This window comes from Heptranchias perlo, chromosome 16 (genome assembly GCF_035084215.1).
Source record: "Heptranchias perlo isolate sHepPer1 chromosome 16, sHepPer1.hap1, whole genome shotgun sequence".
NCBI lineage: Eukaryota > Metazoa > Chordata > Chondrichthyes > Hexanchiformes > Hexanchidae > Heptranchias > Heptranchias perlo.
Window position 1 is genome coordinate 46,305,301 of NC_090340.1, and position 14,412 is coordinate 46,319,712.

General features: G+C 39.1%; 1 protein-coding gene across 1 annotated transcript in view; it reads right to left on the minus strand.

The window, feature by feature from the left end:
* Window positions 1-14,412, minus strand: part of LOC137333349 (early endosome antigen 1) — a 586,801-nt gene that overhangs the window by 125,739 nt on the left and 446,650 nt on the right. Inside the window, exons 24-26 of the mRNA XM_067997503.1 lie at window positions 13,338-13,568; window positions 12,239-12,469; window positions 475-597 (exon numbers count right to left, since the gene is read on the minus strand). Coding sequence (XP_067853604.1) covers window positions 475-597; window positions 12,239-12,469; window positions 13,338-13,568 — 585 coding nt within the window. The remainder of the gene's footprint in view (window positions 1-474; window positions 598-12,238; window positions 12,470-13,337; window positions 13,569-14,412) is intronic.

Consider the following 14,412-nt stretch of genomic DNA (forward strand, 5'->3'; position numbering starts at 1 on the left):
TCGCTGCCACATGGAGTGGATGAAGCAGATATCATTGACACATTTAAGAGGAGGCTTGATGCATACATGAGGAAGAAGGGAATAGAGGAATATTGGGGCAGGATGGGAAGAGGTAATTAGAGTGGGAGGAGGCTCGTGTGGTGTATAAACACCAGTATAAATCATCTGGGCCAAATGGCCTGTTTCTGTGCTGTAGATTCTACGTAATTATATGTTATTTCAGACTAATGCATTGAGCGATGATACACTTTTAACTCACAGCATAATTTCAAAGACATTGTGTATATTTCAGCATAGCCAGAAAAGATTTCTCCTTTAATGTAATATTAATGTTTCTCAAGCAGATGAGTGGTTTCACATTATGCTCCATAGTTTACAGGCCACTTAAGGCTCTTCTTTTAGAGCTGATGTCCAAAGCAACACCAAACACGTGCTTGTCTACAATGAATAAAAAAAAGGAACAAATTGTCCTACCGTCTTCAATTGTTCAAAATGAGCAATCTGGAAATCGTACTCTGTGTCAGAATGGCTGTGTGTGGCTTTGTAGGAAGCAAAATCTGTTTGGAGTTTTACAATAGACTCTTCCGATTCAGCAGCCTGAAATGGAATGAAAATATTCCTCATGTTAGGAGGAAAGTAACCATTTAAGTTGCCAGTGGAAGCATTTTTGGACAGCTTACAAGTATTTTATACACGTGCACCTTTCTTTGGATGTGTTGCCAGTATTTCCACTGAAATCTCTTGGAGTATTCCTCTAGTATGGATATATGGTGCATTGTCTCAGGAAGGTGTAGTACGTATAAGCTAAAATTATGCTTTGTTAATAATACAAGAAATAAAAGCATAAATATTCCTCAGGAAAAAGTTGACAGAAGTGCCGAGTAGATAATCCATCTCAGCCTCCTCCCGATATCCCCACCATCACAGAAGCCAGTCTTCAGCCAATTCGATTCACTCCACATGATATCAAGAAACGGCTGAGTGTACTGGATACAGCAAAGGCTGTGGGCCCCGACAACATTCCGGCTGTAGTGCTGAAGACTTGTGCTCCAGAACTAGCCGCGCCTCTAGCCAAACTGTTCCAGTACAGCTACAACACTGGCATCTACCCGACAATGTGGAAAATTGCCTAGGTACGTCCTGTTCACAAAAAGCAGGACAAATCCAATCCGGCCAATTACCGCCCCATCAGTCTACTCTCAATCATCAGCAAAGTGATGGAAGGTGTCGTCGACAGTGCTATCAAGCGGCACTTACTCACTAATGCTCAGTTTGGGTTCCGCCAGGACCACTCAGCTCCAGACCTCATTACAGCCTTGGTCCAAACATGGACAAAAGAGCTGAATTCCAGAGGCGAGGTGAGAGTAACTGCACTTGACACCAAGGCAGCATTTGACCGAGTGTGGCACCAAGGAGCCCTAGCAGATCAGAGGCTGGGTATTCTGCAGTGAGTGACTTAACTCCTGACACCCCAGAGCCTTTCCACCAACTACAAGGCACAAGTCAGGAATGTGATGGAATACTCTCTACTTGCCTGGATGAATGCAGCTCCACCAACACTCAAGAAGCTCGACACCATCCAGGACAAAGCAGCCCACTTGATTGGCACCCCATCCACCACCCTAAATATTCACTCCCTTCACCACCGGCGCACCGTGGCTGCAGTGTGTACCATCCACAGGATGCACTGTAGCAACTCGCCAAGGCTTCTTCGACTGCACCTCCCAAACCCATGACCTCTACCACCTAGTAGGAAAAGGGCAGCAGGTACATGGGAACAACACCACCTGCACATTCCCCTCCAAGTCACACACCATCCCGACTTGGAAATATATCGCCGTTCCTTCATTGTCGCTGGGTCAAAATCCTGGAACTCCATACCTAACAGCACTGTGGGAGAACCTTCACCTCATGGACTGCAGCGGTTCAAGGCAGCGGCTCACCACCACCTCCTCAAGGGCAATTAGGGACGGGCAATAAATGCTGGCCTTGCCAGCGATGCCCATGTCCCATGAACGAATAAAAAAAGTTGCAAATGTAATTCACAAGAAAAAAGTATAGTCAGTTACCCTAATGTTTTGGTAATGCATATGAAATCAGAAAGTTTCCATCATCCAAGACTTTCATTTACTGAAGCCACAAGTCAATGTCTATGGACAGGTGCCCCAAAAATCCACAACCCTTCTGACTGACTCACGCTGGCTGACGTACAAGGGGGTGAGACCAGGCATGCCAGGCCACCGAACAGTGAAGTTGGGTCTGACCTGGAGGTCCAGGCCAGGATTGTGGCCTCGATGCCCGAAGAGAGCCTGGAATTTTGTTTTAAAATTCATTGTATTTACCTTCAGACTACGCCTCCACAGACTTCCGGGGCCAGAGGTATTACTTCCATATCAAATGTTTAAAGAAACTAAAATGCTGATCACTCTCTCATCACATTTGAGGATATCTGATTAAATATATTTTACGTTTTTGGGCTACTTCCGCTCTTCTTAACCTACACATTTCGACTTCTATATTTTATATTACTCTTATTGGTGGGTTTTTAGTTCCTATTGCTTTCAAGAGTATTTTCACTGGGCCTGATATGTAGGTAAGTTTTGATAACGTGCCCAGGATAACAAACAGAAAACTGTTCTTTTCTTTGTTTGTTTTCTTCGGCTACTGGATCCATCCATGCCTTTAAAATGTGGCAGTGTCACAATGTTACACCTTGCTTCAGGTGTTAGCTATCAAGCGAATTTATTGAACATTAGATGAACAAGCAAACAAACAACAGTAGTGACACTGGAGAAAGAATTTTAAAATTCAAGGCGTTGAGGGAGGTCCAGTTCCTGAAAAGAAAAATAACAAATGTTTGCAATCTCTATGCTAAACTATTACTTTATAAGTAACTTTTAAACATGAAGTTATTATAATGGACTAACCAACTGCAGGAGCTAAATGGCTTCACCTATTTCTTTGTGGGCTCCAAAACGATTCACTGATTTGAACAGTCCAACCATACTAAATACTCTCTAAACAGTTGCACAGACTTCTTGGATTTGAAAAACTGACAGCTAAATTCAGAAGTATCTGTCAGTTATACACATAATTGAGCAAATCATACAGTTTATGTTTGAATGTGCCTTGAATCCTCCCGGTTGGTGTATGCAATGTATGATCATTATTACAAACCCATAGGGAGCAACAAAGAAGTTTTTATCAAGGGTTCATTTTATCATGGTTTGAACTCTCATAACTATAATCACGTTTCAGATAGGATCAGGGAAAAAAGTCTGGTATTACAAACAATTTGCAAACAAGGCAGAACTTGAATCTGGAAATGCTTTAGAGCAAAGCAGTTGTTGATAAAAGATATTTAAAAAGCACCAAAAAAGATCAAAGTGGATTTTTAAAGTATCACCTGGACAGAAACACTTTATAGGGTTATATTAATCTTCTATTTTGTTATGACAAATTATCTTCTTTGTGGAATTAGCTTATTCATAAATACATTATGTAAATAAAAAATTCTGTAAGAAACAATGGGGATAAATTCAAATCACAGTTGTCCGTTTTGCACCTGGAAAATGGCTGGCCAGGCGTTTAAAATCAGGGGGTTGGGGGGGGGGGGGAGGAGGGGCCTCGGATGGCCATTAGCGCCCAGGGCCCACTTGATGCCGTATTTAGGTGGGCCTGTAAATGGGCAAGCAGCCTGTCTGCCTGATACTCCGGTTATAGGATCTCAATGCAAAATCTAAGTACAAACGGGCAGAGCTTGCCTTGCTCCACTCGGCTTCTTCTCCCCCCTTCCTTGGACTTACCTGTGGGCCGGTTCGAAGTCAGTGCTGGATGGAATTCATCAGACTGGCCAACAGTCTGTATTGTGACACTTGTTTGGCACCTGCAGCTCATCACTTTTACTGAAGTGAGCCCAATGCTGAATTTTCCTTGGGCATCAGGCGGGCATGAATCGGCACACGGAGCAATCGCTCTGCTGAATTGCCACCTGCTTTGGGCGCAAATCGGATTTCTCCCCCTTGACTTCGTTCACTGTACTTCTTCAACTAAGGTCAATTATGAAGTGTTGTGTAGTTTTGTGTAAATATCACCAAACTAGCAAGTCCATTAATTATTTTAAAGAATAAAATAATTTCTGCTTCTTGTTTGTTATGTTTATTCAAATAGGTAACTATCAAAAAATAATATTACTGTTTATTTTGTTATTTGTCATAAATTGGTTAAAGGAAGAAAACAGAATTCAGGTTCAGGCAAAACTGTTATAAATTCTTAAATGAAAAAGATTGGTCAGCTCATTATTAGACATGGGAAGTATTAAAATTATTTCAGCCTGCTGTAGACTAACCAACCTGAGGGTTAGCTTCTTCCGTTATAGTTCTGCTTGCTTTCTGGGTAAAGCCATTGGGTTGATTAAATGAATCAGTGGACAAACACAGACTTTACCAGTGCATGCAATAAACCAAACCATGCTGTATCCAAGTAACCTAAAGCTGTAAATCAAAACCAAGCAAGGTTGAAAAATCAATCTTTTTGTGTTACCTCCAGGGCAAACACGATTTATAAATGCACCATTCAGATAACCTCCAATATAATGTTAACAAGGTTTTAATGTCACACCTGTCTTAAAATGCAGACTTTTTGCTTCAAAAACATGCAAACTAATTTTATTGCCAGAACAAAAAAAACAAGCCTATGGTGAAGTATCGTGTCCCATTTTTGCTATATTCCTATTGCTGTAACTGAACCACTTCCAACGCTTTACAATAAGTCAGTGATAAACAAAAATGTGTGCATTATGTTCATAATGCTCACAGGATACAGCACAATCTGAAGATTATTTCATTAACGAGGGAAGGCCTAATAACTTATGTGCGCCACAACTCCACAGTGACAGAGTTCTTCCTTACGAATGAGATAAAATATAGGTTTAATTTCAGGATATTCAAAGTATGTACAGCAGAACAGAGACAACAGTGTATGGTGTGCCTGGGCTTAATAGATTATGCAATGATATCTTGCTACATACAGTCAGATCCCTTACAATGTGAAATGGGTTTTGTTTGGAAACAGTCCTTAAAATGACTAAATCAAATTTTCCAAACAAATGTAGGCCATAAACAGAAAGCTGCATTTTGGGAAACGCAAAAGAATGGTTGAAATATATTTTTTCTTAGATGTGGGGTTGAGGGGCGGTGGTGAGTTGTAGGTGGTGTAGTTGTTTCTGAACTGTCCTTTTATCTCAAATACGTAAGTACAAATCCATTCGGGATCAAAATTTCCACTCTGTACAGGCTGTAAAGATCCTACAAGAAATGCATTATTTCAAACCAGTTCCTAGTGGGTCTGGACACCCCTTACAAAATTCCCATAATTTGGTACAAACTGATCATTGCTTAGAGAGATCATAGGATAACTTGAGTGGCAAATGGAAAAATTGGCACTTGTGCTGCTCTTATGAGGTTGGCTTGAGGAACATTGTCAGGATGGGGCGAAGGAAGCTTTATTCTGTACCTTGCCAGTGCTTATCTACCTGGGGTGCTTGATATTACAGCTGGGTGCCAAAATGTAAAGGTATTACATTCCCAACATCTCACAATCCCTCACCCAGATAACACATCCAATGATACAGGCTCCACTATTTTAGAATTTGATTAGAATTGATTGCTTTCGAATAAAAGTTTGAAAAATTAAAAAGCACAAGCTTTTACCAAGTAAAGATCATGGTAGTCACATTAAAAAGCCAACAACACACAAACATCAACATCAGCTGCCTCAAAGCATTAAGATAAATATTTTGTGGGACATAAAACACGATTGTCACCTTCCACAAATTCCCAAGAGTTCCTTTGGTCTGCTTTTATTACAGCAGGTAACTATGAAGGGAAACATTCCAGGCATTCACTCAGCTAACGGGAATTCAAATCAATACTGCTTTTCTGTCCAAGTGACTTTGTGTAACTAATGGAAGCCTTGTACCTTGATGACATATTTGCAAATTGAATAGTCAAATAACTTTTGCTTTAAAATCAATATGAAAACCCAAGATAACACAAAAGAATGCCGATTTCACAGAAGCTTCATTTTTAATGGGTCATTGGCTTTCCCCTTTAGCTTATGGAAGAATTCTATTTACACTTAGTTTACACTTAGTTGTCTCCTGAACTTAATTCCCTGATTTTGATTTTTTTTTATTACTTTACCATTCAGACTTAATTCTGAGTCACTTAAGGTAGAAAAGCTATCCTTGTTTCTAATGAAGGTTCATTAGATTAACCCTGACAATACTGCACACCCCCAGGGAATTCTGTACCTTTTGGACTAGCTAGCATTTAGTATCTGATTTTATAAACACACAAATTTTTGGCTGTTGATAGATTTTTCCTCTATTAGCAGTCTACTTGCATTTTGAGAAAAACATCACTGGAAAATGAAATGGCCACACTTGTAAGCACCTTTACCACCATTCCTTGCTCATGCACATAACTAGCTGTCTACTACTGCAATACTGAGACACCTGAGCAGTATAATGGTCAAGTACACCACTAATCATCCACACAGTACCGTTACTTTGTCCCAAAACAGTACTAACCTTCCATTTCAGTATCACTATCCTGTACAGACACATTGGCAGATCTCCAAACCACTATAAATATCCGGCTCTACAGACACAATGGTATCCTTCCACACTAGTACCACTACTCTACCTAGACGCAGCATTATTGCTCTACCCCAATACCTCTTATCTACCCAGACACAGCAGTATCCCTCCACTATATATAGTAATGTTGTGTAGTTAAGCAATCATGGTCAACAAATGAGGAAAGAGTCAAGCTAAAAGAAAAGGCTTACACAAATACAAGGAAAAGTGGAAATCCAGCAGACTGTGAAAGCTGTAAAAAGCAACAAAGGGATACAAAGAAAGTAATTAGAGGTGCAAAAGGCAATATAAAAAATACTCGCAAGGGATAACAGCAAAACATGTTATAAATATATTGAGAGAGCGGTAAAGGGGAATGTGAGCCCATTAAAGATGGTGCAGGCGAGATTTATTATGGATAATAAAGAAATGACAGACTTGTTAAATGAGCACTCTGTATCTGTTTTCACAGTGGAACAATACCAGCGGTATAAGGGAATCTGAAAACAAGTTAAGGGGAGTAACAGTGCATTTAATACATTAAAAAATGGTAATAGAGAAAATAATGGGACTTAATCTCCAAGACCTGATGGTTTTCACTGCAGGATATTAAAAGAAATAGATAAGGAAAATGCAGATGTATTAGACATAACTTTCCAAAGCTCTCTAGATTCAGGAACTGTGCCTTTGGATTGGAAAATTGAAAATGTCACTCTATTATTTAAGAATAATAGAGTGACATTATTATTATTTAAGAAGGGAAGGAGGGAGAAACCAGGTAACTACAGACCGATCAGTTTAACAGACCGATCAGTTTAACATCAATTGTGGGGAAGTTACTGGAATCTATCATCAGAATTCTGGTGTCTCCATTGTCTCCGTTTCCAAATTCCACCCCAAGAAGGAGCTGAATATCTGAGCTGTGTCAATCTACAAGTAACAATGACTTCCATTTAAAAAAAACATGAGAAAGAAATACGGAAGAATGGAAACAATTTGCCCTTGCATAGCACGTTTAATATAGGGAAATATCCTAAGGAACTCCACAGGCAAGAGTTGGAGGGAAGAGTTAAAGAAATAACTTGCATTTATATAGTGCCTTTCACATCCTCAGCACTTTATAGCCAATTAATTACTTTTGAAGTGTAGTCACTGGTGTTTTGTAGGTAAACATGGCAGCCAATTTGTGCACAGTAAAGTCCCATGAACAGCAATCAGATGAATGAACTTAAGGGTAAGTAACAGAAGATGTGGTCAAAAAAGTATTTTTTGAGAAGATTTTGAAGGTGGGGAGGGAGAGCAAGGCAAAGGGGTTTGGGGAGAGAAATCCAGAATTCAGGAGTTGACCAAAGACTCTCTAATGATACATTCAAATGATGGTCACCCATCACTCTTAAACAGTTCATCATTCTCAAAGCAAGACATTTTGAAATGGACTTCGGTGACCCTTGTAAAGTCTGCTCAATAACACTTAAAAAAAAATCTAAGTGAATCTCATTAACTTTTCGGCTCAAGAAAATGGCATAAAACAGTACCATAGCAATTTACTTTAATGTTACAGTGCTGAGCTAAGGGCGTCTTCTTCCATGCATCTAACCTAATTAGATATAATAATCCTTTTTTAAAGAAAAAGATACAAGAGAAATGTTGAAATTCTAATGAAGTGAGAGCCTTCTGATTTCACTCTTTCATGAAATATGCATGTTGACTGCATCTCTTCTTCATCTATATTTAAATACCTACTCACTGCACAAATCTGAACTGTCCCTAGTTGCAAGTCATCTACCTTCTACATGGTGCAATATTGCATATCATCCTATCTGGTGATCACAATTCCCAGGCTGTCCTGAATTTACCTAATCAATCTTTGTTTTAATGTCAGTGAATAATCTGCTCTCATTTTACTTATTAATCCATAAATTTGACAAGGAAAGGTACCTGAAGACCTAAAGGCCACTCAATAAAAAAATAACAGAAACAAAAGTGCAAGAACACATTAGACACTCAGGTTAAGGGGGCACCATCGTCATGGAGGTGTTTGACAAACTTTTTTTCTTCTTGCAAACTCACAACTCAATCATGTAAGCATTATCAGTTATGTGCATAGGTTACTGTGACAAGAATAATACCTGCTTATCCTCGCTGTTTTTCTCACAGAAAAAAAGGTTTCCCTAACACTTTTACAAAGGTAGTGTCTCTTTGACATGACTTTGGAGGTCTGGTTTTTTAACATTCCTTGTTTGTTACTTATTTTCTTTTTGTACTGTCCTAAAATGGTATGGTTAGAAGATTGTCTATTTTAATCTTCAGCAATGCCAAAATAAGGCTTTAAGTTTCAAAGATTAAAAAATCAAGTTGAGTCTTGGATTCTTCTTAATTGTAAACTGTATACACTTATTTGATACTACTTACAAAAAAAGCTGAGGTATTCAGCCCTATTAAAACGTTAAATATTACTATTTGTAATTATATTAAAACCATTAAATAATGAAAATTGCATACATTGTTTGATTTAATTTATTCCACCGTTAGTGTGGTATAGCTTAAGTGTAAAGCCAAAGGAGTTTCCTTTGCAAGGTTACACAGTAATGCCTGAACACAATAAAAATCACAGATAAGTTAGAGTAAAATCAATTTTCCTGCAAAGCACATTATTCCTTTAAGGTATATATTTTCAAACTGGGTTCCCAGATGAGGGGATCCTTGGAGGCCTTCAAAGCCATCAGATTTCTGTCTATCATCGGAATTTATTTGCTGTATTTGTTAATTTTCTACCATGTTATTTATGCTGCTTGTGTTAATAAAAAACATTGGCCTGGAACTTCCTGTGTATTTACACCCAGCGACACGCGTAATCAGCAGACAAATCAAATACGCTGCCATAAGATCGCAGAAGTTTGGGCATAAGTGAGTTATGCATGCAAGTACAATACACCCAAATCTCGATCTTTTATGATTGTTTATCGATCCCTCCGCCTGAATGCATCTCCGTCCCCATCCCCAAGTTACAGAGCCTTATACGCGAGTGTCCTGCAATTGCGCTTGCTCAGAGGCTTTCTTCAAATTATGACCAGATTTTCAGGTGCAGCAGGAAACAGTAATTTTTCTGGTGTTTTATTGCAAATTTGAGTATCTTTTAAAATTTATCCTCACTGAGACCTACACTGTATTTTCTGTACCTTTGAATGCATTTTTATGGCATCAGTATAAGTCATATTAAAAATTGAAAAGCTTCCCCGATTGCAGATTCTTAAACATGCTGTGCCTAATGTGCATGAATGATGGTTAAATGAGTTGAAACATTAATTTTTATACTTAAAGAAGAACTAATGGTGTGAGTTTGACGCTTTCCTTGGGTTCCGATTGTTTCCGCTGGTTTCCGCCCATTTTATGTTCGGGCATATTCTAATGAGATTTGCAAGAAATTTGAGCGTAATTTAACATCGACAGAATGGGCACATCTTAGGGTCTTACTTCTGGGTTGCGCTTAAGATGGGAATTCCAGGCCTTTCTAAATTGGTAATATTGGTTCCTTTGGGCAGCTCAGAAGTAAGTTGAGGGCTCCCCATCAATGTATCAGTATTTACAGAGGGTCCCAGCTAAGCAACACTACAAGATCCATTCATCCACCTGAATTACATTAGAACACACTATTAGATTTTTGAAGCTATTTGAGGTGTCTGGATCGATATCCGGCGTTGTTCAGTTTCGACTAGCGGGGATGTCAAGAATTGTCATGGTGTGTTGTATGCTGCACAAGTTCACCTTACAAAGGGGCCTCCTCATTGAGACCCTGGAGGATGAAAGTCCTGGGGAGCATAAGCAAGAGAAGCAGCAATCTAGAGGAGGTGGGGGTTGCAAGAAACATTTGTGCCAATCTGATACAGAGCACTTTCTCTTGAATACTTTATCTTGCCACTGAATGAACAGTCCTGCATACACCTTTCCTTGTCCCACCATAAATATGCCATCAGATACAGACTCTTCCTTGTGTGCATCAGCTTTCATACCACCTCATCAAAATTACTTCCAAACCTTGGCAAGAACGATGCCTGTACCCACAACTTTAATGCTGCCATTATTTTGTTCACATTGTAGTCAATGGGAAGTAAAATCGGGCGGAGTATAAAACGGGTGGCCAATCTGATCCAGTCAGTTTTCCGCCAGGCATGTTGGGTTAAAATTACCCCCTATATGTGTGCTCGCCTATTTCTTCTTAGCATCGTAACTGTACTTGGGGCCGGTGTGTTGTGTGAACCTAGTGTTTCTCCAAGGTCCTACCTCGGTAGCTCCTCTGTACCGTGTTACCTTGCTGACTCTGACACGAGGTACTTTTTATAGATGTAAAAGGATAGAATTTTCCATATTTTTAAAAATAGAAAGGAAATTCAGTTTTAGTTATTTTAACGTGTGCTTTCGGTATTTCAACTTCAGTCATGCAGTACAATTTTTGTCTATTATACAAGGCTCAAAATACTCCTCGTCTTTATGACCTTCACTGCACACAAAACTGAAAACTTATTAATAGAGATTGGGTTTTAATTTGCAACTATTCAAACATTATTAATTGGTTTCAGGCAGGTGTTGTGGATTGTGCACCACACCAGCAATCTGATGACTATACTACATTACTGCAATGCAATGATTATGTGGAGCAAATTACACCTATACAAGCACTGGATACTAGAAGGATTCCACAGTTTGTCTCCTATCCTGGTTGAGAGAATAATCTGGGTGGATCTGCATTTACAATTTAGGCAGGGGAGAGGATGAAGAGTACCACCATTCTGGACTCAACTGTCCCATAAAAAAACTCTGAACACAACAGGAAAATAATCTATTAAAAGGAATAGAAACAGAAATCACCAGAAAGAAAATAGTTTCATACTCCTTATACCTGCAGTTAGACCTGTATTATAAAATGCTGGTCCCACTCTTGCAGCATTTAATGTTGGATTCGAGGAATCATTTTAATTTTATGTAAGCTGATTTTGTTACGCTGGTTGATTTTTCTACAATTTGTCCTGGGTGAAACGACTTACTGCTGTGCTGGAAATGGAAACACAATTGACAAGTAAGGGATATTGATTGTCACCTCTGGCTTCCTGGAACTAATTACAGCTTGCCCTGCAGGGAAGAAGACCCTTTGGTGATGGACATTTTGGGGACACGGTGGGAGAATAAGGACTTCTCCTCAATTGCTATTTCACTCCCCTGCCACTTGTCCCCAAGGTTACCCACAATTACGGAGCAGATCACAAAGTTACCATTGGTCATTGAGATAAGTTATGGAGTTGTGTAATTGAAACTAGCTATAATCCTTTCATGAGGGTTTAGGAGTAAGTATATCTAATGGATTGATATCATCTTGTTGTGAATTCAGGCTATCCTGTGTATTAATCCTGTCATTATAATACAAACCTTTAGGTATATGACAATGGTATGTCCTGCTATTTTGAACATATGTGGCTTTTAAAATTCCTTAAGCTTCTCCATAAAAAGTGACTTTCAGAAAAAAGTAACAGAAGGACAAAGTTTCTGATCTCAGCCTGTCTCAACTATTACAGTCTACAGCTGAATAAACATGTCCACCCTCACCTCATTTTGATGAACTGTGGCCTGCTCTCGGAGGCTGTGAATGATCTCCTCACACTGGCTAACATGTTCTCTGTTTGCAGACAGGCCTTCTTGTGCAACCTGCAGCTTATGGGTCAGCTGATCAATACTGTCCTCGCAGCTTTCCACTTGTCTGCATTTGGTTTCATACTGGTGCTGCACTGTAAGCAGCTCATTCTGCAGCTTGTGGAGAGTCTCGTCGTGACTACAAAGCTAATTAAATGCATGGAGAAAAGTGTTTTAGAATTAACCTTCCTCCTCTTAATTGAAAATCTTAAATTTAACTTTAGTGGCTCAATAACTGAACTGGGATATTCCTCTTTGGGATATCCATCTTGATATTCCACTATCTTCATTCCTAATATTGTGGTAACAAGTTCAGTGATTTTACATATTGTATAGCAAGTTTAAATGTGTTGTCAGGGTCATAAATAGAATATGACTTGGGAGGGAAGGAATTAACACTTTCTTCCCATTCATTATAAAATTAAGAGTAGAAGATGAGTAATGGAATATCAGAAACTATGTTAATAAAAATAGTACAATACATATAATATGGTAAATATATATTTTTTATGTTTTTAATTAATCTGTGAGCAGTCCCGTGGGTTGGTGTATTATACACAATTACAGATCTGTGAGTGGGGGTGTAGTCCACAAAAGGAGATTCAGGTGACATTTTCAAATTAATGCCTTGTTAATCACTCCATTAATCAATTATATTATCTTACATATAAGTGCATAGATTTCCCTAGAATGTTTGTTTTCCAGGTGTGAAATAACATTTAATTATAACATTTCAGTCCTATTACTTCCCTTGAATTCTGTTTTTAGAATTTTCTTGGTCTAACCTTTAAAGCTGTTGCAAAAGGGTAGGTTGGTTAGCAACAGAGGAACTATGGGGACTGAAATGCAAGGTCGTGCCTTCAGAGATACAACAAAAATAATGTGACATTTATCCTAAAGCTTGAAAATGTGGGAGTGAAAATATACTACAATTGCTCATCAGATGTTTCAGTTAGATTTGCTATATTGCAGCCTTTCTAAAATAGGCCAAAAGATCTCACTTTGTTCTACTAACCTGTCTGTTTGCGTCTTGTAAGTCTGCCTCCAGGCTCTGCATTGCATTCTCCAGCTCTGTGATCTTGTTTATACAAGACTGGTATTTTTGCTTATAAAGATCCAACATGGCTTCAAGCGATTTGCACTTCTGATTGGCTGCGGTTGTTTGGCTCTCAGAGTCAAACTGCTGCTGTCTAAACTGAGCCATTTCCAATTCTTGTTTGCGCATAATATCTTCGCACTGGGATACCTGAAAAACATGCACTGGTAGATGTCAGTTTGTGCAAAGGTGGTGGGGACATTGAATTGCAAGAATTGGATGGCTAAGGCTATCAATGAATCTGAAAGGGGTCAGCTTATGAGATCAGCAAACATTCAGAAACATGTGACCAAATTTTAATGGATTACTGGATACTTTTTCCAATTACATTTTTTCTGACCCCAAAGCTTATCACACATAAAAAGTTTAATTTTTTTTTAACTGAACTACCTATATTGTTACTTAAAACACAGAATAGGGCAGAGATGGATAAATGCACGGGCCTGCCCAGGGGCCCCGGCCAAATATGAGGCCCCCAGGAAAACTCATCATAATGCAGGAAAACTACATACAACTGCTATATTGAAATATTCTAAATTTAAAAATACCGAAGCGGGTGGGGGGGGGGGGGGGGGGAGAGAGTGAGTCAGCAGACTCATTACAGTATAATTGCTGACACTAGCTGTTGCTGGGGAGGGGTGGGTGGGGAGGGAGGAGATGTGCAGAATGGCCCCAAGAATTCTTAATCTGACTCTGGAAGAGGGTTTTCTTTTTCTGAAACAATCTTAACAGTGGTTATTGGGGAATGAATCATTATTGGATATATTCCAAAATGGGACATAGTTATTAATTTAATTTCAGAACTAAGGATTACTTTCAGTTCACTAGAATAAAGCTATGACCAAGTGTGTGGGTGTTTTCCCTTATTTTTGAAAGCAGGAGCCTAGATTATCTGCTTTGGAAACACGGCAGAGTGGGATTTTCATTTCCCGAAATGGGTTGCTGTGCTGTTGTTTCTGGGATCAGCTGAATTAGCATAACATAGGTGAGTTCT